Here is a 16514-nt window from a genome sequence, read left to right on the forward strand (position 1 = left end):
TTCCTTCCTTCCTTCCTTCCTTCCTTCCTTCCTTCCTTCCTTCCTTCCTTCCTTCCTTCCTTCTTTCCATCCACCCACCCACCCACCCACTCATCCATTTCATAATTCTAAATTGCTCATCTCCCTCAAAGAGGAGCTCTACGTGGTATACAATGCAATATAACCGATAAATAAAATAATGTATAAAAATTAACATGAGGATTAACAATTTTTAAATGATAAGGCTACTGGCAATTAAACATCAAAGAGGTAAAAATCCGAAGATGGCCATTTAATTTTGGTTGTTGCAAGGCGGGGGGAGGGCGTCTCATGAGTCTAGCCAGCCCCACAGTTGAGAGGGCCTCTGTGCCCTCTACGCAAGGCCTGCAGAGAGAAGTTTTGACCACTTTGTGGAAGGCCAAGAGATTGGGGGCTTTCCTCACATCTGGGGACAGAATGTTTCACAATGTGGGAATGGTGGCAGAGAAGGTTGTCAAAGAAAATTCTTTGACTGTCTTTGCTTTTTATAGCCCATTTTTAAGGTTCAGGTTGGACATTCTGCTCATAGAACGCATATCTACTTTTCTGTTTTTTTTCAGTCAAGTTTGTATGTATGCACCTTTGTACATATGTACATGTGCACACTTTATCTAAATATTTATGCATTGCCAATAAAGAGAAGCTTAGAGAATGCAGGTTTGCAGAACATTAATATGTGCTGATGTACATATAAAAACCAAATCTGGAAAGCAGTATTTCAGACTCAGCGGAAATGCAATAGATGGAATCAAGTATTGTGAGTACCTATTCAAACTCTCTTTGTCTGCTAACTGTGTGAACAACTCTCCCATTTTACAGTCACTTTTAAATCAGAATTGGACTGGATAGCTAATAAAACAATGCAGGACTATCTCCAGTAAACAAGGCTTGAGAGCTGAGTCATGGGAGAGCACAGACTCTTGGAGACACTCCTATGATTGGCATAAATCAACTTTGTTTACAGTTCGAGTTCTCCTTTGAAACCTACAATAAAAGCATGACATTTACTATGAATTTTCAGAAGTAGTCCTATGTTCGTGCAAAGGTCAGCGTGATTCATGTTCTTTCCAAAGTTTCCAAAAAAGTTGCAAAGAGAAAGAAGGAAGGGGGGAGAAAGAGAGAAAGAAAGAGAGAGAAAGACCTGATGTATCATATACAAACACATGTTAAAATGAAAACTTACTGATAAATGTAGGTTACAATGTACCTAAGGTTTAGTGAAGAAATATCACTGTGAAAATTAGTATTCTTGTTTTACAGCAAGATTATTGATTTGACCAAGGTACTGAAAGTCTTTATGTATACTTCATTATTTCCCTGTAATGGAGAAGGCTCCAAAATGGATGACATCAACTTAAACCACAAGGCAACTCAGGGAGCACCAATAAACAGCAATAATACAATTAAAATAAGCAATAAACAAGATTAATCCACAATACAAACATACTGACAATTCATCAATAATAATTATTAGGAAGCTGGAAAATATGGAAAATTCTAAAAAAAACCATTGAACATCTAAATAGGAGGAACAGAGACGTTTGCTATATTGAGAACTTTCAATTAGCAGCAGAAGACCTGAAAAGAAATGTGACTATATAAATTTACTAACCTCATACCCATTTTACAGAAAGAAGTAAAAATATGTAACATAGTTAATAACCATCTCCAAAAGCCTTGAATGTATATTCTGCTAGTTTAATTAGAATTACTTTCTGGAAAAATCAAGGGAAAAAATCTCATATGCAATAAAACACATTTTATTTATGCCCATCTGTTTCAAAGCAATCACATTCATGTATTACATTATTGTGCATCATCTGACTCCCAATAGATAGATATTATAAATAGAAATTTAGCAAACTGCTGCAACTGGGAAGGAGTATAGTGACACAAAGCATCTGTTGAAAACATGGCAATAAGATGCAAGTTCTATGAGGCTTTCTAGACAGTCCATCATTTTTCAAACCTTTACAGTGTATTTTAAATGAATTCCAAATATATTCAGCAATATTTATCTTTTTAAATCTATGCTCAGACTACCATATCAAGGCTTTAAAACTCTGGTTTTCTACCCCGAGTAGAAAGTATGAACTCTTTGTTCCAACTTAGTGAGTATCTGGAGTTTTGTCGCCAAGAGAAAAAGACCCAATCTATGCTGATTTTCATATCACTGTATTAATCCTGCAGAAAACATGAATTATTTTTTGTTGCAGATAATTCCAAGCAGGTCAATATTTGATGGCTCTCTGCACCCATTGATCCTCTCCTCCAATGTATCCTGTGATCATCCTAGGCCAAGCCAAGTCCAAAAACACTAGGGAATTTCTTGAAGCCTGGTACTCTGACAATTAGCTATCAAAAGACACAGAGACATAAACAATATCTACAGACTATGCAAAAGAGACCAGCCCAAAAGTGAACAAAAAGACCAAAACTTCTCCCCACCAGCAATTAGCTGAGATGAGATGAGCAGAGATTAACACCAAGATTAACATCAGACCAACAGTCAAGAAGTAAACAATACCCCAATCAAGGAACTGCCAAACAAGCTAACAGTAAACAGCCCAATCAAAGAAACTCCCAAGACCACTCCCACTGACAGAGACAGGGCAAGCCACTGGAATATAAACTGAGAGCAAACCCCACTTTTTACTAGCACTGATGATGTTCCCTAGTTTGGGTAATGAAATGTCTGCAAGAAAACAATCAAGCCCAGAGAGCACCAAGGACCCCTCAATTCTTTCAACTTGTTGTGGATGTTTCCAGTACAATAATGGTAGCAAGACAGATTTCAAAGGAAACAAAGAGAAAGAATGGGCAAATATTGATTTAGATATGGAATGACCCTATTCTGGAATGCTGACAGCATGTTAGCCATTCTGCTGGCAACATAAAAAGATACCTGGAACGTCTCTGTCATCATCTGATAGTGACGAAAATCTGCCTCTTAAATTTTATCCTGAAATGGAGTAACCTAAGCCATGAGGTTCTATGAGATTCATAAGCCATTTTAAATTACCCATAAGCTTGTTGAGCATATAGATTGTGGCAATTTCCTCCTATGCTATTTCTGTACAGTAACTGAACTATTGCCATGAAGAAAAAAGATTAGAGCCTGTGTGACTGAAGCACCCTTCCTCCCAGTAGGATTTTGGCAACTAGAGTTTGATTTCGTAGTTTTCAGTGTATCAATTACTGTAACTATATATATATGAAATTGGATTATTTCAGTTTTCTTCTCACCCAAACACATAAACGTTATTTTTTCTTTCCTCCATCCCCTAATGAAGATCAATGAGTTTATTATACATTGTTTACTAGAGCCACCAAGCTCCTAGAATACAGATGGCTTCATAAACATGCAGAAAGCATTATTTGCTTCCCAGTTCAAGGTTAATAACAATTATGGTGCTCAGCTAACTTCATTTCTACACGTAGCTCAAGAGCATAATCTAAAACCTTGAATCATATTCCTCATTTGTTCTGGATGGTAAGTGAGACTTAAGCAAAGATAGGCACCTTCCACTGGTTCAAAGTAAGGATGGCAGCCTGGCCATTATAGGTCATAAGTCTTTATCAAGAAGCAACCAATCACGCCCTCTTTCTTTTTGTGCGTAATGGACAGGCACCTCTGAAACTACATTATAGATTATTTGGCATCCTGCTCATAACACTATAGCAAGAGTCAGCTCCCCTGAGAGGTCATAAAGATGTAAAATTGAAAGGCAGCTCGTTAGAAATACTACCTGCTACTTTCTTCTGACATTGAGAAGCCTGTGCTAAGGGTCAACCGCAGCTTCCAGCTGTAGCCTAAAAGTCAAGCCTCTGTTTTCTTTTGAACACAGTTTGTCTTATTTCCCATCCCTGAAGCAACACCAGCTTCTGGAAGTGGAATGTTAGTATCAAGAAAAAAATAAAACACCTTATCACAGAACTCCTCTTTCCTGTATGGATCTACAAATTAATTAACATTAGGCCTGGTGGACAGAAATAACTTACTAGATGTTAATTGTAGAGTTCTACCTACCAAAACTGTTCAGGCATGAAGGTGCATAGCAATTTTCAGAATGAGAAATGTCCAAAACATTCTGTGCATGAACTTTTCCATGGAATTTTTCTGTGGAACAAATAATTTTGAATGGTTCAGTTCCAAAATGAAACTTCTGCTTGATCCTGGTACTATCTGTCCCACTACATATACCAGCCAGACTAAACCAGATCAGATAAACCAGATCAGACAAAGAAATCAACTTCATGGGTATAATAGTACTTGGGAAAGATCTTGAGCCACATAGACCACAATTGGATAGTCAACAAAGCAAGATCTCCCCTAGTTTCTTGGGCTGTAGAAGAAGTGTGTGTGGTAGGATTGTACTTTCAGTCTTGCAAGAGTCTGTCAATGTAGCTTTACAATAACATAAAATTAGCTCATCTGGTTGTGATTTCTATCTGGTTTATCCTGCAAAGCTGACATCAATCTTGCAAATATAATCCTCCCCCCATTTCCTTTACAGCCCAAGAAACTAGGAAAGCCAACAAGGTGCCTTAATATTAGCTATTAATGTAATTGGTTTCATTATAATTTTTATAACTAGTTTGCTTGCCAATACACAATTGCACACAAACAGAAATAAAACATGAATGATAATACAATTCATTGACATTGTTCATGACAATGCTTTTCAAACTGCTTTGCAATCCTAGAACAACAGGTAAGAAATCAGCAGTGGGGACCATAGATTTCATGCTGATCCAGCTAATAGGTAGGTAGGTAGGTAGCCCTATTATTTAGTAATGAGGAAAGGCCATAGTTACATGCATAAATCTGTCTCCTATTTTGCTTTACAGAAGTCAGCTATAGCTGATCTTGAAAAAGCTAATTAGTACTTAGATGGGAGAACCATAAGAAAATCTACAAAGTCAAATAAGTATCTGAGAAAAATTTGCAGTGGAGAGAGAGGGGGGGGTTGTATAGTTCTTCTAAGTCTTCTACACACTTTATATTCAGATTTCTATGGATGTAAGAGATACAACGCAGTCATAGTAAGCAGAAGACAAATTTATCTCCAAGATTTGAGCAATAGTAGGACAAGGAGATGAATGGTGGAATCCTGTGATATCTATGTAGAAGTGAATTCCACTGAGTTCTATGAGTTCAATTTCTGTGAATTCCAAGTAAATTCCTAAGAAGGCACAGACTGAATTGCAGCTTAAGAGTGCATTTTTCCTTGGGAATAATACCACTAAATTCCATTTTTGTAAGCCCTCAGATGAGGTTCAAACAATGCAAAATGTAACATTTTCTGATACCAGAACATCTATTTAGAGATAAGAAATTGATCCTCATATGCTTACCATGCTGGAACCAAACTTGCCAATTGTTGGAGGTAAGTGAAAATGCCAACTGCTAAAAGATGTGGCCTGACAATGAAAATTCCACTGCCTTCCAACACTGTTTAAGGCTGGAGTGTGTAACTGTACTTGGAGTTGGAGGATATAGTTCCATTGTTATTTATTGGATTGAGTCTCTGGGAAACTGTATGGAAAATTGCTGGTAACATAATGGCTTTGGGACGTGAGAAAAAGTTTGACTTTTTTAATTGTGAGGGAGACCATTGCACTTAAACAGAAAAATATGAATTTTATCCAACATATATACCAAGAAAACATAATACAGTTGAAATCAGCTATTTTTGCCTTTGAATTTTGATCATGTTAACTTGAGTGCTCTGGGGAACCACAAAATTGTTGTTGGGGCTACATGTGTCCCATAAGCTGTCCATTCCTGATATATGACCCAATCGTAAAGTGTGTATGTGTATCTAATTTTTGGAGTTTGGCGAAAAGCTGTTTGTACTATTGGCCTGCTTTGAATTTTGGAAGACTATCCTTTCCATTAGAAAATAATTTGGTGCTCTGCCTCCCAAACAATATGCCATGCTTCTTATAATAGGTTCTGGAATGCTCTCTAGGACTCAGGAGGTATCTTCACTTCCCAGAAGTTTTGGAGAATAGATGTGGCCTTTTCAAAGATGATTTAATTAATGCACAGGCACTGAAGCCAGTCTTCTCCAATGTGGTGCCACCTGATGTGACCACAGCTTCATTTCTGGAAGGTACTAAATCAGGGAAGGCTATCATAGGCACGTGCACCTTCAGACAGGACCTTCTTTCTCTTTCTGTGGAGCACATCTACTTGTTGTAATGAGAAGGAGCAAACCTGGCTGTATATGTCTGCTCATGCACATGCACACCAGCCAGCCTATAAGTAAATTGCTGTCTGAATATCAGGGTCATGAATCTGTCTCCTTCTCCTCTTGTGTCCTGCTAAATGTTTTTACGTGTGAGCTAGTGAACAGCTTGATAGCATGATACTGGGGAACATCTGTCCAATGGCTGCCACTTTACCACTGCCAGGACCAGTGGTCTCGATCTGGGATGGAGGTTATATCTGCTGTCTTGCTAGCAAATAAAAGCAGCAATCCAAGAGTTGGTAAGTTGGAAAGGCTCCATCTATTCTAATGAGTTTGGCAATAATGGGGCAGAATGATTATTTAAGGAGACAGACACACAGTGGCTTACCATTTCAGAGCATCCAGCAGAAGGAAATCAATATTTTATAGCAGCACACAAAGAGACCAGGATGTCCAAGCAAGGATATGTCAGGGTGAAATTAGGAGCAGGGAAACCATGTACACAGCCAGAAATTGTACAGAGAAAGGCTAAGCAATTAGAATGTGCCAGTTGAAAGAAAGGGTTGGAAAAATGGTTTATTCTTAGGCTTGCAGGGAATAACAGCTCCTTGGGAAAGTGCATGGAATGGTATAAAGAAAAGTGAAGAACCTGTATCCTCCTTCCAGGTGTTGAAGTAAAACTCCGAGCAACCCTTATTGTGGGTGATGCCATGTTCTGAGGCTGGTGATTGTGGTTCATCAAATTTTGGAAGGTTCCCACCATGGCAGAGGAGTACTGTACTCTGTACTGGAGAGGACTACAGAGATAGTTTTGGAGATGAATTCAACCAAGTAAACATCAGCTCAGTCTGGACAGACAAGAAGCAGAGAGGAAAAAAAAACCTCAAGGTTGGGGGGGGGGAGGAGAGGATATCTCTGTCAGTCTTTCAAGATTATTATACCCTACAACAATAAAGGAGTGTTCCATTAGTTCCTTTGATATCTGTTTCCTGACCAATTATACTTCAAGGGGCTGTATCTGATCATTGATGTATCCACTTATTGCAGTGTATAAGATGAAGTTATAAGAAGGCAATGAAGTAGTAAAAATCATGCTCTGAGCACGACCCAGTACAGGTTAATGTTGTGTGGATGTTGTATGGATGGTTTGCAGCATTGATAGTGGCAAGGATGCAATCCAGATGTCTTTTCAAGGCACCATACATATGCTAGATAAGCAGTCTGCAACATACTGTATATTAGAGAGAATTGAATTGACCTGTGTACATCACATTTGGCAGGGGGGAAAATCATTTATAATCACCCTAAGTTAAATAACTGTAATCAGTTATCACAGGTCAGTTTGAGTTAACTGGCTTCCTATCATTTGGGGCTGGATACTTTTTGGTTCTGTCAATCTGGGTATGTGAGCAAGCTGCTTGAACATTTGTGACTTGCAATGCCACAGCAAATCCTTGCGTAAGTGTACTTGCTAAAGGTTGCCAGAGGATGGCCAAATATTTGGGCTTCAGAGGCAACATGTTACATTCCTAGAGCTTCTTGTTCAGAGAACTTTCTATGAATGGAAGGACACTCTTGAAATGATTTTTTAAAGTACAAAACTTTTCTTTAGAATTGATCTGCGAATCTGACATAGTGAATGTTTTGAACAAGCCTATAGGAGTGGACTGTTAGCTATTATTCCTTGAGTAATAATTTAAAAGTTGTGTAGGTGTGTTTATATTCCAGACATCGATCCAGACTTAAATTTTAATTTAGTCATGATTACATTTTATTGATATGGGTTAAAAAAGGGACTGGTTACTGATGGAGATATGACACCTATTGGTATGAATGATCTCAACGGATCTTTTTGTCTGCTAGTGTCTAAACTGTCTCAAGGAGTTTATATGGGATGAGTATAACCCATTGTTTCCAAGCCGGAAGAAACTGTACTTTGTCTTAAATACTACCTGGCTAGAAGCTATCACTGGAGTGTATTAGTTGGAATATTTTGGGCTGTTCATTGAGCATTTAGCAAGAATCAGTCACCAGCTTGGAGGTCCAGGGAACAAGAGACATAATGGAGCCTTAGATGAGGCACTATGGTTGATATACTCACTCTCTCCATGCCTTGTGATTTATATATTTTAATTTTTAAATAATATTTTACCTCCTAATGATTTTTTATATTTTTATAATGATTATTTTTGTATCGTTTTATATATTTAATTTGTTGTTTACTACCTAAGGTCATTTTTTGTGAGATGGGCAGCCATCTAAATTTGAATAATTAATACATTAAATCTCCACAGTTCCCTAACATAAAAAGGTCCTGCCTGCTCCAGGAGCCCACGAGGACCACTATTAAGATGGTGGAAGTATATGGCCTATGGGTCACCTCTAATCTAAGACTGGTCAAGAGTGAAGGCTGGAAGCCAACTGAGTAAGGAAAAGCTGACCAAGGAACAGAAGAATGGTTAAATGTTAACCATGTTGCTCAAATCTTCTTCAGATGGTTGGATATCCTGAAGCTGGTACCTTAACTGTCTTCGTCTAATAGTGACACAGGAAACTTGCCATTCCCTACATAGAGCAGAATCTCCTCCTTATAGCCTACTTTGAGGGCTGACCCTGAACTGATCATAGCCTTGCATGCAATCAAATGTAGCACAGAATGGCAGACATAAATGGTGGGGAATATAGATTCTGGCAGCCTGGGGTTTAATCAAGAGAGAATTTCTGAGCAGCCAGCTCTCTCCCAGCTGTCATTAGGACACTTCAGCTCACTACTCCCCTCTCAACCAAGCACAAACCAGATGCCCATTATTCGCAACAAATGGCTGTAATCACCCTGGCTAGACTTGAAAAATTACCAGGAAAGGTAATTGAATGGCAAAAGGCCCAGAATGTGAATGGTCTGTGCTCATTTATCAGCAATGCCAACCTCTCCTTGCAGGTGCCTGGAGGGAGGGGGGAAAGGATTGTGTTGATTTGCTTGGGTTTTAATTGCAGAGATTATATTCCCTTGGCTGATTCATGACTCAGCTCTGCAAACTCAGATTATCAAGAGCAACCATTTCTAAGGCAAAGCAATCAATTTACCAGCTCACCTTCCTCAGCATATTAACAATTTTTAAGGCAAAGCAATCAATTCACTGCTCACCTTCCTCAGCATATTCCCTCACTCTTGGGGAAGGCTAGCCTGAAAGTGCTGTGGCTACACCAGATCCTACTTGCTGTAAAAAGACTTCCAATGCAGAAAGTCAGTACCCACATACTTCTACAAGTCAAGAGTCACTTCAATGATTCAGATGGTACTATATGTATGTAAGTCATATGAATATGATGAACCAAGGTTTGAGTTGGTTCTTTTGAAAGGCTGGATTACATCATTTCCAAATGCAGTAAACCTGCATGGGTCCATAGCTCCTACCTCCCCCCCCCATCCTTTTGTAAGTGAGAGTTTGGCCCTGGCAAGATGGCATTGCTCTAGCAAATGCAAATGGTAAATAGCAGGTACATTTATCAAAATCCAGTGGCTGGTCGTAATTCTCCCTTTTTAAAATAGTGATTTTATTAAAGATTATAATTAGAGTACAGTAATTATAAATGGTAAAATAATACAAATTATAAAAAGAGTAGAAGATGCATAAAGGAAAGTAGAAAAAGAAATAGAAAAGAAGAAAAATCTCTTCTTCTGCCCTCTTTTTCCTATATCCCACAATAATAAATCCATAAAGCATCAACTTTTCAGTCCCGGCATCTGCAAAAATGCATTAAGGGTTACCAGCGATAACAACATTGCAGCTCCCTTAGGATGCACTGTCAAGCTGCTGATCTGTGTTTGGCCTTCATATGATGCACAAAGAAGTTCTAAGATTCATTAAGCAACAGCAAGATCTGAATACATAAGGATCTTGCATCGTTTTTTTGCCAGGGAACCACAGTGATAAATAAATCATCTCAATTTCATTTCCTACAAACTCTGCTGGCCTTTCTCAACTTGGATAACCTTCCCACATATGGATTTCAATTCCCAGAGTTCTCAACCAGCATGGTCATTGCTAAGAATTCTGGGAGCTGAAGTGCACCCAGCAGCAATATAGCCTGTCAATTTTTCTTTTCCTGGATTGATACATGTGATGTGTCCACATATCCCTCAACCTTTGGCAAAAATAATGGACATATACAGAAATGCCCTCCAACAATAGAGAACCTGTGGTTATCACAAACTGCTTAACTGAGGTTGTCAGAAGTTCAAATCAGCATCATCAATAGGGAGGGACACTGGAAGTTATAAGCTTAACAATATTTGGAGAATCACAAGTTTCCCACCCTTGTTTTATTTACAATTGATAATTATCAACTGATAATTAACCTTGCCTTTTCCCCATCAGTTTGATAATGTTGAAGTGCTAATGAAAAAGTCATGAAAGAATAGAAATTGTGGCAAATTGTGCATATGTAGAAGATGCATTGAAACAGAATTTAGCAATAAGAAAAACAACAACCCTGGAACAATGGAAGGTTCCTAATGCATTGCTTCTAACTCTGAAACACAGCCAAACCAACACTGGGGAGATGTTTAATGAGAATCTGGAATCATATTCTGTTCCTCAATCTGCTGTTAATTATTTCAATACTTGGCCTGCTGCTTTATCCTAAACTAAACTGCAGTTATGGTCCATCTAGCTCAGAACTGTCTACAACTGATTACCACTGATTAGTGCCAAGATCTTGAGCAGAAGAGATTTTCAGCCATATCAGGTGATTTTACAGAATGAACCTGATATTCTATATGTGAAGGTGCTCCTCACCATTTTTCAATAAACTCCCTTCCTCTCCTGCTGATCTCATAGATGAATGTGCAACTTCCTCCGGCCAGGTTCTCTGGAATTCTGCTGTTCACGCTGCTCGAGTGGCATGCTCAAAGAATCAGTCAAATGTGTTAAAATGCTCTTCATTGGGATCACTGATAGGGCCGTTCTGCTATTTAAAAGGGAGATGGCTCAACTTATAGCGTATATGTGCTCTCATTTAACGCCCTAGCTGCTTCTCTGCAAACCACCAGTTTCTTTTAGATATTCAAGATAATGCCAAAGTGATGTTGTTCCACAATCATTAGCTCTTGAAATATTTAACTATGCCTTGAAATGACCATTTTACTTCTTTCATTTTGTCTCCCTGAGAGATTATTTTCTACTGAACTGACATCACTGCTCCATCTCCTTAATAAACAGGTATATTTGGGCTTAAACAATTGCCTTCCTCACAATTCCTTCAAATTACCCTTGAGCAGATGTTTGGTAAGAAGGAAGCATGCTTAGTCCCTCCACTTGTTGTCTCAGTTTCTCTCAAAGTTTCCTATTTCTCAGCCGTGTTCCTCTGCTGCATTGCCCAGTGGTCCCTGAGGTTCACCCCCTGCATGCTGACATTAAAACTACCCAAACTGTCTGCTACAGCTCCAATGTTTAATCAATATCTTGTCTTCTGCAGCTGTCAGATCCAAGGCCATGCAGCTCATGCCTACATTTACTTTGGTTGTCTTTCACAGTAAGGAAAGGTATCAACATGGCCATAAGATTTCTGTTTCTCTGGGGAATAAATCAGCAGGGTTTAACATCTCCAAATGCTTTGTATATCAACAGCTCAGCTGTGGGGATGGGATAGGAAAATATCCCAAAATATTCATCTGGAAAGGAATTAATTTCCTGATCATGGATATGGCTAATTCCATTCTTATTCGTATTGTTTTCCAGATATGACTCCTAACTTTTGGATTTAGAAGTGGTGGACTTTCAGCCTAAGGACTAGATTCAGCCTACAGGAAATCTGCACATGACTCTTCAATCCCCATCCTGCTCCCTGGCCCAAGCAGTGAGCAATGGGGGATCCATAGAAAGAAGAGGGAAAGTCTCCCCTCCATGTTATTTCCTCCAATGTTACTCAAGTGATCAAAGATGACAGTTCAGTAAAGTGTGTGTTTGCAATGTATGAAGAGAGGGACTGCTTCCAACTCCTATCTCTACTCCCAGTTAACACATTAAGATTCTCTTAAAATTTAAGCAAAAACTAACTTTGTGTATAGAAAGGTCTCCTCCTTTGATCTAGCCCTTCAACCATGGCTGTAGAAAAAACCAATACAAGGATGTTAGTGCAGACAGCAGGCTGTCACATGGAAAGAAAAAAGAGTATTAATAGGATTGGAATTTGGTTTCAATTCCCGAAGTCCTCCCTTGAATGGTTGTAGATCAGTTCTGAGATGAAAACACTGGGCATGTTTAAATAAAGAATGAAGCTCTGTGCAATGGACTTCAGACTGTTATATCATCTCTTCCTGAGAAAATCAAACTAATAAATCAGTAGCATCACCGTGTGTCTATGTGTGGCTCTCTGGTGCTGCATACAAGATGAGCAGAAAGTTCTTTCTTCCAATCTCTCCTCTTCCAGGACTCATTTCTAGCCTGTGAATCTGCAGGATGGGTTTGCAGATTCCCTTTTCTGGGTAGCTAGAAAGAGGTACCAATTGGGCAATTAGAGGTGATTGCCTTGCCCCATGATGACCAATCAGATATTTGAGGGAAAGCACAAATACATTCCTTAAAGAACTCATCAACCTTGCTGGGGGTGGGGGAAGGAAAGGGTAACATATTTATACTGTATACATAAATCAGGGAATTTTTGCATGCGGAGCTTTGCCACACAGGTAATTGTTAAACCAAATAACACCGTACCACAACATCTAAAGCAGTGGTTCTCAACCTTTCTAATGCCGTGACCCCATAATACAGTTCCCCATGTTGTGGTGACCCCCAAGTGGGTGTGGCCACCAATAAGAGGGAGTAGGACAGCTAGGGAAAAGGGAAAAAAATGGCGGACAGTGTGGTTTGGCGACCCCCGTGAAATGGTCATTTGACCCCAAATGGGGTCCCGACCCACAGGTTGAGAACCACTGATCTAAAGGTACCAAAGCTGACTATAGCTGGGATATAGAATATTTTCTGTATAGAATGCTTTCCAGAAATGTGCTATTGGGGGGGAGGGGACATACATCTACAGTAAGGGGGAATCACCAGGAGGAAAAAAGGCATGAATTAAATTTCCACTTAATTAAAATTAAATATAGTTGATATTTGATTTCCTATTCATTTAATTCATATTTTTCCCTTGGGCATATTAAAAATTAAATTTTGATGACTGCTTTTGCAGATCTTTCAGAGGCTGCACCCAAGTTTTTCAGAGGCCCAATCCAGCCCTAGGAACTTAGGCCCCATAACTCAAACAAGCTTCATCTGCTTCAGTAGATTTATGTTCATAGCCCAGAACCCAATCTTATTCTCTCCAAAATCATTTCTCAGAAGCACAACAGAAGTATTCCAAAGGTATTCCCACTTCCAGTGCAACTGAGTCTGCTCACTCTACTAACGTACCCCATTAAAAAAGAGAGAAAAGTTCCTAATTAATTCACAGCCTTGATATGCCAAAAAGCTGCCACATATAATGAACCCATGTTATAAGAATAGTCTGCCCAGTAAGTATTCTTGTTTTCAATTGGCATAAAAACGGTACAAAAATTGGTTATAAATGCTGCAATCTACAATCAATAATCTTGCCTAACATTCCCTAGGGGTTCTTTCATACCACCAATCAAAGGGCATTGTGGACCTAATCTCTCGCCTTCCCTTTAGCCATTTTTATTTTTGGGAGGGGAAGAGAAAAAAAATGGAAGAAGCAACTTTTGGGAATGGGGAAGACACAGGAGGTTACAAAAGGGAGATATTATCGAGATTACTTTAAAATGTTATAAATAAGATACAGTAGCTGCACTTTAAACATCACCCTCAAAGCATCTTCAGCATTTACCAAAGTTATCTGAAGCAAAACCAATTTCCTTTCTTGTTAAGATCAGCCCATTCTAGTCTCAAACAGCTCTCATATAATTGACAAAATCCTTTCTCTTGTTTGGCCTAATGTTAGTTCTTTATCTATCTTGGTTTGTCTTAGGGACAAAAGTAACACTCCCGTTAATTTTGCAAAGGTTATGCAAATGAGTCCATTCTATGAAGCTACTGGCACTCCTAACTGATATTAGCTGCACACTGATTAGCATTTCATCTCTCCTTCCCATCTGCTCCATGCCCCAAATGATTTTTTCCCTGAATAATCACTTGATCATGAAGATGGATGTGATCAAGGACAGTTAATAAGTACAAGACAGCTTCTTTCCCATCAATCCTTATGAATTACATTTAACTATATGCAAACTAGTAATTGAAAACTACTCTTGAGATCACCTTCATCTTAATGCAAAACTGGCAAAATCCAAGCAAAATCTTTCTTGCCAGGCATCTAGTCCCTGTTATCATCTTTTAACAAAAAGTTTATTTTTTAACAGAAATCAGGTTGACCTGAAACTGAATGCTATGGACATTGCCATCTAAACAGTAGATGACCCTATTGTTATTGTAGATAACAATAACCATCATAATTAAACTGCTCCGTAAGGGCACGTTAAATTCATCTAAATATTTATACTATAAAATTACATCTTTCCAACTAACTAAGAATCAGGGTGCAGTGAGTACATATACTTTAATAAATATACAGAACATACACTTTTTACAATTTTGCCGCACATTTTGCATCTCAAAAAATTAAGCATAGAAACGTACACAAGGATAAATAATATTAAGGAAACAATGTTTGCAAAAGAGTGAACTCTAGAGTAAAACAAAAGAAAAGTATTTTTAGTAAAAAGAAACAAATAGAAAAATGCTTGTGAAACTGGGGTTGAATCAAACCTGAGACACAAAATGAAGAGATATGAAAACAGCAGTAATCGATTTGCACAGTCCCATCGTCATCCTGCACAGACATTTTTTCCCTTTCCACTTACAGTGTGGGGCATGCAAAAAAAGTTACCTGGAAACTTTTGACATTCAGATTTTTTTGACCCTCCGTGGCCACTTTTAGCCTAGAATCCAGTCCTTTCATCAATGACTCTGTATTACGGACATACTGCAAGTCCCGGTAGGTCCGAAGATCCAGCACTTCCATGGATTGGGAGATGTTCTGTACCTGCTCAATGGAAAAATAATACTGACATTAGATTAGCAGGATCAGCAATTGTTTGGATCATTTTACGGAATCAAGGAAAGCCAGTAGTAACCCAAGAACTCAGACAGAGGCAACCCTCTTCTACCTCAAAGGAATTTAGCATGGTAATGGATGAGGGGGTACGTTTGAATCCAATAATTTTGGAACTAATGCACTGATGATTTTTCCTTAACTTAATGAAAGATGTCCTACTTGGGATTGATCCACAGCAGGCAGATAGGCAAAATCTGTAATAAGGTGTATGAAGAGTGAGGCAAGCAGGATCCTGCCACTATTTTTTTTCAGACCAGCTCCCACTAGTTTTACAGACCAGATTGTTTCATATTCCTGGTTCAATAAGCTCACAATGAAGCATCCTCCTCTGGGACCTGAGTCGAAACCTGCCGTCTGCAGCACCAACTGGAATTCCAGCTCCTTTCACCTGTTTTGCACCCATGAACCAGATGGAGCTGAATACTGATTAAAAGTGGAGAAGGGGAAGACAATGCTCCTTTAAACATTTGCCTTTGAAGGAAGGGGACATATTTAGGAAGGAGTCCCCAGCTTCCATTGTAGAGGGCAAAATATGACCTGGATTTGGCCCCAAACAAACACATAGGCATTGGAACATAATTGCAATATTCTGGGTGAATCTTTGCTTCAAATCTGAAGTAAAATATATTTTTCATTTCATGCTTACCCCAATTCCTTATCATCATTGCCTTTTTATAGGAGGATATATGCAGCATCACTAATAATAATAATCATCATCATCATCATCTAGTCCAACGCCCTGCTCAGGCAGGAAACCCTATACCATTTCAGACAAATGGCTGTCCAGTTTCTTCTTAAAAACTTTCAGTGTTGGAGCATTCACCGCTTCTGGAGACAGGTTGCTCCACTGGTTAATTGTTCTAACTCAGGAAGTTTCTCCTTAGTTCTAGGTTGCTTCTCTCCTTGATTAGTTTCCATCCGTTGCTTCTTGTCCTGCCTTCAGGCACTTTGGAGAATAGCTTGACTCCCTCTTCTTTGTGGCAGCCCCTGAGATATTGGAATGCTGCTATCATGCCCCCCCTCATCGTTCTCTTCATTAAACTAGACATATCCAATTCCAACAACTGTTTCTTACATGTTTTAGCCTCCAGTCCCCTAATCATCTTTGTTGCTCTTCTCTATACTCTTTCTAGAGTCCCAACATCTTTTTTACATCATGGTGACCAA

The 16514-nt window shown here is 38.9% G+C and overlaps 1 protein-coding gene across 3 annotated transcripts in view; it reads right to left on the reverse strand.

Moving 5' to 3' along the window:
* OLFM2 (olfactomedin 2) overlaps window positions 1-16514 on the reverse strand; it is a 218059-nt gene that overhangs the window by 27063 nt on the left and 174482 nt on the right. For 2 of the 3 annotated variants that reach the window (XM_039352553.1, XM_039352551.1), the window contains exon 3: window positions 15120-15278. In XM_039352553.1, coding sequence (XP_039208487.1) covers window positions 15120-15278 — 159 coding nt within the window. The remainder of the gene's footprint in view (window positions 1-15119; window positions 15279-16514) is intronic. The other variant, XM_039352552.1, reaches the window with a different exon arrangement.

Source organism: Crotalus tigris, unplaced genomic scaffold (assembly GCF_016545835.1).
Source record: "Crotalus tigris isolate CLP2741 ecotype Arizona unplaced genomic scaffold, ASM1654583v1 scf7180000018445.1570621, whole genome shotgun sequence".
Taxonomy (NCBI): Eukaryota; Metazoa; Chordata; class Lepidosauria; order Squamata; family Viperidae; genus Crotalus; species Crotalus tigris.